This window comes from Euwallacea fornicatus, unplaced genomic scaffold (genome assembly GCF_040115645.1).
Source record: "Euwallacea fornicatus isolate EFF26 unplaced genomic scaffold, ASM4011564v1 scaffold_47, whole genome shotgun sequence".
In the NCBI taxonomy this organism is placed as follows: domain Eukaryota; kingdom Metazoa; phylum Arthropoda; class Insecta; order Coleoptera; family Curculionidae; genus Euwallacea; species Euwallacea fornicatus.
In genome coordinates this window covers 1-15110 of record NW_027096015.1, presented here as the reverse complement: position 1 = coordinate 15110, position 15110 = coordinate 1, and the positions used below count along the sequence as shown (strand labels likewise).

General features: G+C 35.6%; 1 protein-coding gene across 1 annotated transcript; it reads left to right on the top strand.

The window, feature by feature from the left end:
* The first annotated feature begins 11938 nt into the window (after nucleotides 1-11938).
* Nucleotides 11939-13572, top strand: LOC136349726 (uncharacterized). The gene is made up of 5 exons (XM_066301450.1): nucleotides 11939-11964; nucleotides 12017-12150; nucleotides 12745-12915; nucleotides 13003-13023; nucleotides 13079-13572. Exons 1-5 carry the CDS (start codon nucleotides 11939-11941, stop codon nucleotides 13570-13572), a joined length of 846 nt encoding a protein of 281 aa, XP_066157547.1.
* The last annotated feature ends 1538 nt before the right edge of the window (nucleotides 13573-15110 follow it).

Genomic DNA, 15110 nt, shown 5'->3' with positions numbered 1-15110 from the left:
TCATGATGTGTTGTGACATCTTCAAAATCTCGTCGAGCTGATTACTTTGACACTTTGTTTAACAATTTTGGTACTCATTTGCCGAAGTTATCGAGCTTCAAAGTTTGAAAAGTCACAAATGTTGTGTGTTTGAGCACATAAAGTACTATTTGTCTTGGAAATTCATCAAGATGCAATCATGATGTGTTGTGACATCTTCAAAATCTCGTCTAGCTGATTAATTTGACACTTTGTTTAACAAATTTGGTACTCATTTGCCGAAGTTATCGAGCTTCAAAGTTTGAAAAGTCACAAATGTTGTGTGTTTGAGCACATATGGTACTATTTGTCTTGGAAATTCATCAAGATGCAATCATGATGTGTTGTGACATCTTCAAAATCTCGTCGAGCTGATTACTTTGACACTTTGTTTAACAATTTTGGTACTCATTTGCCGAAGTTATCGAGCTTCAAAGTTTGAAAAGTCACAAAAGTTGTGTGTTTGAGCACATAAAGTACTATTTGTCTTGGAAATTCATCAAGATGCAATCATGGTGTGTTGTGACATCTTCAAAATCTTGTCGAGCTGATTAATTTGACACTTTGTTTAACAATTTTGGTACTCATTTGCCGAAGTTATCGAGCTTCTAAGTTTGAAAAGTCAAAAAAGTTGTGTGTTTGAGCACATAAAGTACTATTTGTCTTGGAAATTCAACATTATGCAATCATGATGTGTTGTGACATCTTCAAAATCTTGTCGAGCTGATTAATTTGACACTTTGTTTAACAATTTTGGTACTCATTTGCCGAAGTTATCGAGCTTCAAAGATTGAAAAGTCAAAAAAGTTGTGTGTTTGAGCACATAAAGTACTATTTGTCTTGGAAATTCATCAAGATGCAATCATGGTGTGTTGTGACATCTTCAAAATCTTGTCGAGATGATTAATTTGACACTTTGTTTAACAAATTTGGTCCTCATTTGCCGAAGATATCGAGCTTCAAATTTGAAAAGTCACAAAAGTTGTGTGTTTGAGCACATAAAGTACTATTGGTCTTGGAAATTGATCAAGATGCAATCATGATGTGTTGTGACATCTTCAAAATCTCGTCGAGCTGATTAATTTGACACTTTGTTTAACAATGTTGGACCTCATTTGCCGAATTTATCGAGCTTCAAAGTTTGAAAAGTCACAAAAGTTGTGTGTTTGAGCACATAAAGTACTATTGGTCTTGGAAATTGATCAAGATGCAATCATGATGTGTTGTGACATCTTCAAAATCTCGTCGAGCTGATTAATTTGACACTTTGTTTAACAATGTTGGACCTCATTTGCCGAATTTATCGAGCTTCAAAGTTTGAAAAGCCACAAAAGTTGTGTGTTTGAGCACATAAAGTACTATTTGTCTTGGAAATTCATCAAGATGCAATCATGATGTGTTGTGACATCTTCAAAATCTCGTCGAGCTGATTAATTTGACACTTTGTTTAACAATGTTGGACCTCATTTGCCGAATTTAGCGAGCTTCAAAGTTTGAAAAGTCACAAAAGTTGTGTGTTTGAGCACATAAAGTACTATTTGTCTTGGAAATTTGACAAGATGCAATCATGATGTTTGTGTTATTTTAAAGATCTCGTCGAGCTGATTAATTTGACACTTTGTTTAACAAATTTGGTCCTCATTTGCCGAATTTATCGAGCTTCAAAATTTGAAAAGTCACAAAAATTGTGTGTTTGAGCACATAAAGTACTATTTGTCTTGGAAATTCAACATTATGCAATCATGATGTGTTGTGACATCTTCAAAATCTTGTCGAGCTGATTAATTTGACACTTTGTTTAACAATTTTGGTACTCATTTGCCGAAGTTATCGAGCTTCTAAGTTTGAAAAGTCACAAAAGTTGTGTGTTTGAGCACATAAAGTACTATTTGTCTTGGAAATTCAACATTATGCAATCATGATGTGTTGTGACATCTTCAAAATCTTGTCGAGCTGATTAATTTGACACTTTGTTTAACAATTTTGGTACTCATTTGCCGAAGTTATCGAGCTTCTAAGTTTGAAAAGTCACAAAAGTTGTGTGTTTGAGCACATAAAGTACTATTTGTCTTGGAAATTCAACATTATGCAATCATGATGTGTTGTGACATCTTCAAAATCTTGTCGAGCTGATTAATTTGACACTTTGTTTAACAATTTTGGTACTCATTTGCCGAAGTTATCGAGCTTCAAAGTTTGAAAAGTCAAAAAAGTTGTGTGTTTGAGCACATAAAGTACTATTTGTCTTGGAAATTCATCAAGATGCAATCATGGTGTGTTGTGACATCTTCAAAATCTTGTCGAGATGATTAATTTGACACTTTGTTTAACAAATTTGGTCCTCATTTGCCGAAGATATCGAGCTTCAAATTTGAAAAGTCACAAAAGTTGTGTGTTTGAGCACATAAAGTACTATTTGTCTTGGAAATTCATCAAGATGCAATCATGGTGTGTTGTGACATCTTCAAAATCTTGTCGAGATGATTAATTTGACACTTTGTTTAACAAATTTGGTCCTCATTTGCCGAAGTTATCGAGCTTCAAAGTTTGAAAAGTCACAAAAGTTGTGTGTTTGAGCACATAAAGTACTGTTTTTCATGGAAATTCGACAAGATGCTATCATGATGTGTTGTGACATCTTCAAAATCTCGTCGAGCTGATTAATTTGACACTTTGTTTAACAATGTTGGTACTCATTTGCCGAAGTTATCGAGCTTCAAAGTTTGAAAAGTCACAAAATTTGTGTGTTTGAACACCGAAAGTACTTTTTTACTTGGAAATTCAACAAGATGCAATAATGAGTTGTTGTGTCATCCTAAAGATCTCGTCGAGCTGATTAATTTGACACTTTGTTTAACAATGATGGACCTCATTTGCCGAATTTATCGAGCTTCAAAGTTTGAAAAGTCACAAAAGTTGTGTGTTTGAGCACATAAAGTACTATTTGTCTTGGAAATTCAACAAGATGCAATCATGATGTGTTGTGACATCTTCAAAATCTTGTCGAGATGATTAATTTGACACTTTGTTTAACAAATTTGGTCCTCATTTGCCGAAGATATCGAGCTTCAAATTTGAAAAGTCACAAAAGTTGTGTGTTTGAGCACATAAAGTACTATTTTTCATGGAAATTCGACAAGATGCTATCATGATGTGTTGTGACATCTTCAAAATCTCGTCGAGCTGATTAATTTGACACTTTGTTTAACAAATTTGTTCCTTATTTGCCGAAGTTATCGAGCTTCAAAGTTTGAAAAGCCACAAAAGTTGTGTGTTTGAGCACATAAAGTGCTATTTGTCTTGGAAATTCAACAAGATGCAACCATGATGTGTTGTGACATCTTCAAAATGTCGTCGAGCTGATTAATTTGACACTTTGTTTAACAATGATGGACCTCATTTGCCGAATTTATCGAGCTTCAAAGTTTGAAAAGTCACAAAAGTTGTGTGTTTGAGCACATAAAGTACTATTTGTCTTGGAAATTCAACAAGATGCAATCATGATGTGTTGTGACATCTTCAAAATCTTGTCGAGATGATTAATTTGACACTTTGTTTAACAAATTTGGTCCTCATTTGCCGAAGATATCGAGCTTCAAATTTGAAAAGTCACAAAAGTTGTGTGTTTGAGCACATAAAGTACTATTTTTCATGGAAATTCGACAAGATGCTATCATGATGTGTTGTGACATCTTCAAAATCTCGTCGAGCTGATTAATTTGACACTTTGTTTAACAATGTTGGTACTCATTTGCCGAAGTTATCGAGCTTCAAAGTTTGAAAAGTCACAAAAGTTGTGTGTTTGAGCACATAAAGTGCTATTTGTCTTGGAAATTCAACAAGATGCAACCATGATGTGTTGTGACATCTTCAAAATCTCGTCGAGCTGATTAATTTGACACTTTGTTTAACAATGATGGACCTCATTTGCCGAATTTATCGAGCTTCAAAGTTTGAAAAGTCACAAAAGTTGTGTGTTTGAGCACATAAAGTACTATTTGTCTTGGAAATTCAACAAGATGCAATCATGATGTGTTGTGACATCTTCAAAATCTCGTCGAGCTGATTAATTTGACACTTTGTTTAACAAATTTGGTCCTCATTTGCCGAATTTATCGAGCTTCAAAGTTTGAAAAGTCACAAAAATTCTGTGTTTGAGCACATAAAGTGCTATTTGTCTTGAAAATTCAACAAGATGCAATCATGATGTGTTGTGACATCTTCAAAATCTCGTCTAGCTGATTAATTTGACACTTTGTTTAACAAATTTGTTCCTTATTTGCCGAAGTTATCGAGCTTCAAAGTTTGAAAAGCCACAAAAGTTGTGTGTTTGAGCACTTAAAGTACTATTTGTCTTGGAAATTCAACATTATGCAATCATGATGTTTGTGTCATTTTAAAGATCTCGTCGAGCTGATTAATTTGACACTTTGTTTAAGAAATTTGGTCCACATTTGCCGAAGTTGTCGAGCTTCAAAGTTTGAAAAGTCACAAAAGTTGTGTGTTTGAGCACTTAAAGTACTATTTTTCTTGGAAATGCAACAAGATGCAATAATGAGTTGTTGTGTCATCCTAAAGATCTCGTAGAGCTGATTAATTTGACACTTTGTTTAAGAAGTTTGGTCCTCATTTGCCGAATTTATCGAGCTTCAAAGTTTGAAAAGTCACAAAAGTTGTGTGTTTGAGCACCTAAAGTACTATTTGTCTTGGAAACTGAACAAGATAGAACTCATGATGTGTTGTATCATATTAAAGATCTCATCAAGCTGATTATTTTGAGTCTTTTTTTTTTAATTTGATCTTCATTTGCCGATGTTAGTTTAGTCAAAGATTTCGACGATTTCGGTTGTTGAGATAAGGATTGTATACGGTTCTTCGAAATAAGAAAATTTTTACGTTCTGTACAAAAATAAAGTGAAATTCCTTTGTGCGTGGAGTGGTATTGTGGTTTAACCCAATATGTCAATAAATGCAAACACCCAATGAATATGTGCTCGAACAGCAAAATAACGCACCATTTCAGAAAACTGCCAAAGGATTCGGAAAGAAAAACATCTTCAATCACAATGGCAATATGCAGTGAATGGATCGAACTTTGTATGCTATATTTTGGAGGAATCCAAAAGTAAAAATACTAAATTTGAAACGCTGATTGCAGAGATGCAATTGAAAATCAACGAACTCAAAAATAATTCGCCACCAAAAGAATGAGAATTAACTTCTGGAACAAAGAATTGAAAAGACCTATCAGGAACATCACAAGAGCCCCCAGGTACACTCCAAAAGGAGTACCACACAGATGAAGAAGAACTCGCTAAAGAAACGGAATGGATGAGGGTAAAACATTGCAAAAAAAAACAAAAATGAATGCTGCATCCAACATAGCAACTGATCCAAAACCTGTAGAAAACATAGTCATAATAGAAAAACCTCCACCACCTATAAGTATTCACGAAGTGGAATCATATGAGGAGTTATATGGGATGCTACAATCAAAAGTTAAAGAAGAAAAATTCCAAATTAAAACTACGGGCACTACCACTGCGAAAATTAAATGCGTAAACTCTGATGACTATAGAAAAGTAATAAGAATACTATAGGATGCGCAAGCAGTCTTCCACACATACAAAAACAAACAAACCCGACCAATAAGGGTCATGGCAAAAAACTTGCATAATTCATACAAACCAGAAAGTATAAAGGCCTTCTTGTGAAACAAAGACCTCCAAATCATGACAGTCACTAATAAATTGTCATGGAAAAAGAAAAAGCCGTTAAATTTGTTCTTGCTAACCTTTGAGAATCATGAAGATGTGGAAAGCATCTATAAAATAACTACAATACTCGGAAGTACCGTAGAAATTGTTCCAATTAAAGGAACTAAGCTGATACCCCAGTGTAAAAAATGTCAAACTTCTGGGCACACACAAAACTTTTGTGAAAAAGAGTCACGCTGTGTGAAATGCGCTGGTAAGCACATCACAGCTGACTGTAAAAAAACAGTAAATCAAAAGCCAAAATACGTTAACTGCGGCGAAGAACATTCAGCTAATTATTGAGGCTGTGTGGTTGCAAAGGAGCTACAAAGGCTCAAAAACCAAAGAGTCGGACACAGAACTAAACCAACGAGTGAGAACCGAAAAAAGGTAGTGCAAAACATACAGAAGAAGGATGGAAATACATCTGTCAAACAAGAGAACATGACTTATGCCTCTATATCTGCGGTGGGTTCGGAAAGTCATACAAGAATGGGATCTCAGGACGAGAGTACGAATGAAACACTACTGCTAATACTTAATAAAATTATTCAAATGTATGAGACAATTGCGAATATGGATCAAAGAATAAAAAACCTGGAAGGGACTGTCAAAAAGGATCCCTCGAAAGTTAGAGTTCAAAAATAAACCGTACAATTAAAATTATATCTTGGAATGCAAATGGGTTGCTCAACCACCACCAAGAGTTGCAGGTAGTCCTGGACATAAATACACTAACTTTCAAAAAAACCGCAACACCAAGAAGAACACATCGTACACGTTTGAAATTCTGGCATTACGTTGGGTCGGGTAATGGATAAAAACGATCAAAATATCAAAAGAAAATTATTGTGAATAAGTGAATAAATTTAATAATAATTTAATAATGGGTGGTATCTCCTCTTAAATTGTCAATATCTTCCTCTGGTGTTGTATCCCAGACAATCTGCACCTGCTCGCGGAGTTCATCTATGGTCTCTGGAGGGCGAGCTAAACGTTGAAGTCTCCGACCCATTGTATCCCATACATGCTCTATTGGGGACAAATCTGGAGACCGAGCTGGCCAAGGCAAAGTATAGAAATTTTCAGCTTCCAAATACCTTAAAGTATCGTTAGTTACATGTGGTCGCGCATTATCCTGTTGAAATGTGCTTCCAGGATGGTCGTGCATGTATGGTACAAGAACCGGTTCTAAGACACTATTAATGTACCTCTGAGCATTTAATCTATCATAAATGAAAACAAGAGGAAACCGACTACCATACTGGATGGCACCCCAAACCATGACATCTGGTGTTAAACCAGAATAACGCCTTTCCAAAAAGTCCACATTTAATCACTCTCCTCTGCGCCTTCTAACACGTAATCGTCCATCAGATCGCCATAAACAAAATCGACTCTCATCACTGAACACGATTCTTCTCCACTCGTCCACCCATTGCACTCTCAGACGACACCACTCCAGTCGGGCCACCCTGTGGTTTCGCGATAATGGAAGCCGACGCATAGGACGATATGAATTTAGTCGAAAACTTCGAATTCTGCGATACATCGTACTAAGGGAGACCCTTCGATTTAGGGTGGCTACCCAGATAGTACCAAGAGACGGAATTGTTTCAAACGGAGCGCCTGTCGCTGAACAACGAAGTCGCCGGTCTTCGCGTCGGTTCGTCATTCATGGACGGCCACTACTACGATGACGATTTACTGACCCTTCGTTAGACCAATCTCTCCGAGCTCTTAGCATTGTTGATGCGTTTCGGTCCAATCTACGTGCAATTTCGCGGAAAGGTAAACCTGCCTCGTGCATACCAACAATTCTTCCCCTTTCGAAGGGAGTTAACTGCCGATGAACTGCATTTTGGCGTGCACGAGGCATTTTGCCCTATCACACATTCAATATGGTACTAACAATAGTACCTTTATCGCTATCCGCCTGTACAAAAATTTGCAAAAAGAACGATCGTCAAAGATAAAAAAGTTAAAAAAAACTTCATATCGCATTAAAACACGAACTTGAAATGTTTATAATTTTTTTCTCTTTAGAAATCTAAAATCATACCAAAATTTCAAATACATACAATGCGTTCTTCTTGGTGTTGCGGTTTTTTTGAAAGTCAGTGTAAAATAGATGCGTGCCTAATAGCTGAAACTAACTTTACTAAGCAATCCTTTTTAAAGTTTCTAGGACACAAACTGTATTGCACAATCCACCTAGACAACACAGCAGAGGGGGGAAGTGCGGTAATAGTCAAAGAAAGTATTCCACAGTCTGAAAGAATAAAGCTTGAGGTAGAGGATATTCAGGACACTGCTGTAAGTATTACAACTAGAAATGGAAATATCATTATAGCCGGCATATACAGCCCTCCAAAACACAATATCAAACATGAAAGATAGGAACAACTTTTAAAAGCATTGGGAGGTAGATTCATTATAGGCGGTGATTTCAATGCGAAGCACACTCACTGGGGATCCAGACTCATTACAACGAAAGGAAGAGAATTACTGAAGGCCGTTCAAATGCAACGTTGTGAAACTATATCAACTGGCACACCTACATATTGGCCAACTGACCAAGAAAAGATTCCAAATCTGTTGGACTTCTTTATCGCTAAAAACATATCAAGCAATTATATGCAAATTAAAGATAGTTTAGAGTTAAACTCGGATCATTCGCCGATCGTACTTACTTTGAATGAACATGTTATTTCCAAACCAACTAACCCCTGCCTAGTTAACAAGCGGACCGATTGGGAAAGTTTTAGATCAACATTAGATGAAAAAATCAATTTGAGAGTCTCACTCCAAACCGATGAAGAACTGGATCTTGAAGTGGAGAAATCGGTAAAGGATATTCAACACTGTGCATTGCAGAATACTCCACAAATCAAAAGAAAATTGAAAGGTAATAACTATCCGACAGAAATCCTGGAAATGATAGCCAAGAAAAGAAGATCAAGGAAAAAATGGCAACAGACCAGAGCCCAACAAGACAAAACTAGGCTGAATAATCTAGCGTCTCAACTTAGATACGAAATAAAACAACTAAAAAATGACATAACCAACGAATTTTTGCGTGGTCTTACTAATGATTCTAGCACGGACTACTCACTGTAGAAATCAGCGAGGTATTTGAAGGGACATATCATTCTGATACCTCCGATCAAAAATGAAATTGGTACCTGGGCTAGAAATAATGAAGAAAAAGCGAAAAGGTTTGCGGATCACCTTGAAAAGATATTTCAACCACATTCAGCTGAGTATGAAGATATACTGCCCCATGGTTACGAGCGGGAAAGTGAGGGAATTCCATATGTCACTATGACTGAAGTTAAAAAAGAAATAGGAACCAATATCAACCCTGCAAAAGCACCCGGCTATGACCTAATTACTGGGCAAATCTTGAGACAACTGCCTAGAAAAGGCTTGGTTAAAATCACCAATTTAATCAATGCCTCATTCAGACTAAAATATGTGCCGCAACTATGGAGGGTGGCTGAAGTCATAATGATCCCCAAACTTGGTAAACCATCACACGAAACGACATCATACAGGCCAATATCATTGCTACGTGTTATATCCAAATTGTTTGAGAAACTTCTGCTGAAACGACTGAAACCCATTATTGAAGAAGAGAATATTATTCCAAATCACCAATTTGGTTTTAAGAAACAACACTCTACGATTGAACAAGTCCACAGAATAACCGATATTATCGAAAAATCATTTGAAGACAGAAGGGTGTGTTCAGCGGTATTCCTGGATGTGGCGCAGGCCTTCGACAGGGTTTGGCATGAAGGGTTGAACCACAAATTGAAATTGCTCCTTCCTGCAGCATACTCAAAATTATTACAGTCCTATACAGGGTGTCTCTAAAAGGTCTGTACAAAATTCTACCACAGATTTCTGAGGTCAAAACATGACGATTTAACCCAATTTACCTTAGTCCAAAAGTGGACGGTTTTCGAAATACAGGGCGTCAAAGTGAAAACAAAAAAAAGCAAAAAAATTCATTTCTTGGTTGGTAATGCTGCTATCTACACAAAATGTCGTATCGGGCAGTTTTTGGGGATAAGAAATCAGAATCCGTTTACATTTTCGATGCACAATGTCGAGGGCGTTGTCAACGCTCGATGAACCCTCTTTAAAAGGGCATAATTTTTTCATCACCCGGTATAAAATTTATTTATGACTAAACTTGTATTTTCCTACATTTTTTAAGGAAAAAAGGTCTCTTGTTAAAAAACTCTACGAGGCTTTCTTCTTGAGATATTTGAAGCTTAACGTTCGCTGCATGTCTTGAACAATAATTTTAATGTACTAAACAGGGTGAGTCGGGAGGATCGTGCCAAACTTCAGGAGCGTGTTGTACATGAAAAATAAATGTAAAAAAACTCAAATGTTGTTATCCGATTTTCGATTGTTTTCAAGTTATAGCGTAAATAAATTTTTTTAACTAGGATTCTATTCACCATAAACGTACCTTTCCTGGACGTTGGATTGGACATGGTGGCCCTATTAGTTGGTTCCAAGATCTCCAGACCTCACACCACTAGACTATTGTTTGTGGGGTTGGTTTAAAACTGAAGTGTACAGAGTAAAAGTGGACACTCAAGATGCACTAATTCAACGCATTAGCAATGCTGCAGCTGCCATTAAAGAAAGACATGAAACAATTAGGAGCGCAACGAATGCTCTTCATAGACGAAGCCGAAAATGTTTAGAATCGCAATATTTTTGAACAGTTACTATGATATTCAAACGTTAATTTATGGAATTTCTTATGAAATTTATAAATTTTTTAAATTTATGTTTTAATTTTATTTACGCTATAACTTGTAAACAAACGAAAATCGGATAACAACATTTAAGTTTTTTTACATTTATTTTTCATGTATAACACGCTCCTGAAGTTTGGCACGATCCTCCCGACTCACCCTTTATTAAAAATTATCAGAACACAGGCATTTATGTTATTTCCATTCTTTGCAGAAACAGGATTTTTTCTATTTCTTTTAAACAGCAAGACCGACTCTTAACATAGGATACATCATAATAATCGAAAAAAAAAGTTGAATCTAGAAATGGGAAAATCCGAGATGGCGCCCATAAGAAAAAATAAAGTTGATGATGGTTCCGGAAAATCGAAACGTCGGATTCCAAATTTGACACTGTCATCACGTCGAGGAGAAAAAGTGACTATGAAAATGTGCCAGCCATTTTCAATTATCTCTTCAAACGAATCGAGAAAAAAATAAAAATCTTTTTTCGACATTTCGTATTTTCCCGGATATTTCCGGAAGTAATCGAAATTTTATAATTTGTCAAACGGCATCTTACAAAGCTCGAAAATGCGCAACTTTGCCCTAATTTAACCGACCTCGTATCTCTTCAAATAACCGAGATCCCCATGGTTGAGCTCGTAAAACGGACACCCTGTATACAGGAATTTCGTTCTTTGTTTTAATCTCATGTCTTATTTTCGAAGTAAAAGTTAATTTATCGCCCTGTTTAAAAAATATATCCGAATATTCCTTGCATAATTTAATAATCGCATCTTTTCCTCGAAGTTCATATGGTCAGTTCTAATTATATTTTGAATGTCACTCGGACGTTCATATTTCACATTATACAAAGATGATACGTCATTCTTCACCTTCTCGAAATCGTAAACATCGTAATCTGATTCTTTGAACGGTGTAACCGGAAAATTTTGTTTTGTTGCAAATTCGATTCGTTTGAATTTCAACAGCACCCAGTTCCCAGAAAAACTCAAACTTTGCCGAATTATGAATTCTCGGTTAGGTCTACTCGTTCAATTGCGACGTCACCTTCAAAGACACATACGGGAATTTCTTTCATGACTTTCTCATGAGGATCAATTACAAAACAACTAGTTGAATTCATGGGTCTTCCAATTTTATAAGGAATTTCCACTTGGTCGTTTAGTAATTGAACGGGACAAGTTTGCGTTCGCTTGCTGTCTCACCCCAGACACAAAGGGGGCACAGTTGGTCGGCAGTACCGAGGTGAACTGTATCTCTTTTGTGTAGATTTTATTTTGTTCGAAGGACCACAGCTCATTTGGCACTGAACCGATGCAGGACAAACGCACTTGATAACAACACACTTACAGTGACTCGCATGAATACTCGGACACTATGGTATTTTTGAAAGGACATATTAGGTTTTTTGCTAACTTATTATTAAGTAATAATTAGTTAAAACAATGTTTCTAGTATGTGTAAATACATTTTTGATCTTTCATATTTAATTGTATACAAAGATGCTATCGAACAAAGAAAACGAGGCATAATTTTACTGTCGCAAGAATATTCGGATACGGAATGCGGTGAGGTGCAGTGCGGTGCAGGTAAAAAATAATTGAAAAATATTGCATACAGAGTTTTTGTGATCGTAAAGATTAGAGATGTCTCAGACTCAATTTTCTTGTCAGTTGTGTGCAAAGGGGTTTGAAGGCGAATTTATTACTTACTAAAATTCACATTATGGAGCGAAAAGGCAAAAATACAGTCGGTGCAGAAAGTATTCGTACGGCAGATAATATTTTATAAATCGATAAATTTCGATGATTTTAATGTTTATTTACTTTGCCAAATTGATGATACACATTGTTTCACATTATTATATTACGATCCGAAGAAGAAAAAACATAAACAAGAGTGTCGCTAAGAGAATTACACCAAGAACAAAAAATCGACAGGAATAGACTCGCATAAAGTATTCGTATATAGCACGCAGTTGCATCTTCACCGTGACTTAACACATACACATTTTAAATTTAGTAAAATCGAAAAAGTCGGATATTAAAGGTAATAAAATAAAAAAATTTTACAATGGTACATAACATTTTGATAGCTGCTTAGGATCGTGGGACGTAATAGTAATGAAACATCGGAAGTGCGACAGCTGATTGTTAAATTACATAATGAATGCAAATTTTTAGCGGAAATTGGTAGAATAGTAAATAGGCCAAGATCTACTATACAAACGATTATACACATATATTGTGAGCGCAAAACTTTCAAGGATAAACCTCGTGTTGGACGTCCTAAAAAATTAACTGAACATCTAAGACCCATTATTGCAAGGAAAGTTAAAGAGAATCCTCGAACAAGTGCGGAAAAAATTGCTACATAACTAAATACATACAACAATACACTTGTTTCTGCTCGTACTGTGAGGAATTGTTTAAAAAAACAAGGCTATCAAGGCAGAGTTGCTCGTAAAAAATATTTTATTAATGAGATCAATAGAAAGAAGCGATTAGAATTCGCTAGAAGACATCTTACCACCCCACTATCTTACTGGAATCGAGTCATATTTACTGATTAAAGTAAATTTGAAGTTTTTGGCAACAAACGGCATTTTAAGGTATAGAGAAAAAAAAGGAATTGCGTTTAATAATGAAAATTTACAACCGACAGTGAAGTATGGTAGAGGATCTGTTTTGGTTTGGGGCTTTATGAGTGCTTCAGGAGTAGGATTGCTTCATTTTATTGATGGTATTATGAACCAAATGGTATATATTCATATTTTAAAAACCCACCTTCTACAAAGTGCAACAAAAATGGGAATTAAGGATAATTATATCTTTAGCCAAGACAATGATCCTAAGCACACTGCTATAAAGACCAGGCTCTGGATCCTTTATAACACCCCAAAATATTTGAAAACTCCTCCTCAGTCGCCAGATATTAATCCCATCGAACAGCTTTGGAGTTACTTGGAAAAAAAATTAGAAACCACCCAATCCAATCAAGGGAGGGATTAAAAGTTGCACTTTTAGAAGAGTGGAACAAAATTCCGGAAAATTTTACAAGAAATTTAGTTAATTCTATGCCTAGAAGGTCAGAGGCAATTATAAAGTCAAAAGGCTATCCTACAAAATATTAAAACTGTTATTAGAGTCGTATTTGTTACTTAAAATTTTGTTTTTGACATCTGTACGAATACTTATTGCTTCTGAATTCGTGATTATTTTATAGTTTCCTATATTTATTTAAATAATAAAATTATTAAACTTACTTTTTCTTTTAAAAATATTTGTGAATAATACAAATGAACCTCTATATGTTTCTTTTTGTCTTGTAAAGATGTCCTTTATAGCATAAAATCGATCGTTTTTACAATTTTGCGCTCTGTACGAATACTTTCTGCACCGACTGTATTTCTTTTGACATACGACAATTGATTATTTTTCATCACGCTAAAGGCAGATCGTATCGAGAAATCGGGAATTTGTTAAGAGTTAGTAAAAGTACAGTTGCTGAGTTTATGCTACCCCTGTCACAAATATCGAAGACCTAAAATTACGAATAACAAACGCTTGTCAAGAGATTTAATTGAAATACGAAAACCTTTACCTACCTACCTGAATAAAAATGCACTTACATATTTGATGTTTCTTTTATTAGTCATTTGGAAAATGTCGAAAGGAGTGCAGTTAATTACAGATTTAAAAAATTCTATCATAAATATGGCTTTAAGGGGCTATAGTTTGAGAAAAATTGGTGAAATGACCGACAAATCGCACTCAACAATTCAATATATTGTTAATAAATTTAAAACTCAAGGATCCATTAAAAATTTCCCCAAAAAACCGAGACAAAGGAAATTAAGCGAAAGAGAAGAAAGGATAATTATTAAAGAAATTAAGAAAAATCCTAAAAGTAGTGTACCAACAATTCGTCTGATCGTTCAAGATATAACAGGAAAGCTTGTATGTCTTCAAACAATTCGTCGAGTACTGTCGAAAAACGGATATCATGGTAGAGTACCCAGGAAAAGACCCTATGTCAGTAAAGTAAACCGCCGTAAACGTCTTCTGTTCGCTAAAGAGCATATAGACAAAGACGAAGGGTTTTGAGATAGTCATTTGGTCCGATGAAACCAAAATCAATCTTTTTGGGTCCGATGGAATCCATAGAGTGTGGAGAAAGGCCAATGAAGACAATAATCCACGCAATACACTTTCAACTGTTAAATATGGTGGTGGACCTTTAATGATTTGGGGATGTATGTCATCAAGAGGAGTTGGATCTGTTGACTTTATTGAAAATACTATGGACAAATACGGTTACAACGAAATTTTGAAAAGAAACGTCAAGCAAAGTGCCGAAAAATTAGGTATGCCCAGGGTCTATAGATTCCAACACGACAACGACCCGAAACATACGGCTCTGCTCAATAAAGAATGGTTAATTTGGAACGTTCCAAAATTGCTTCAAACACCTCTACAATCGGCCGACTTAAATCCCATTGAGCATTTATGGGCCATTTTGAAAAGAAATATTAGAAAAATTAAAATTA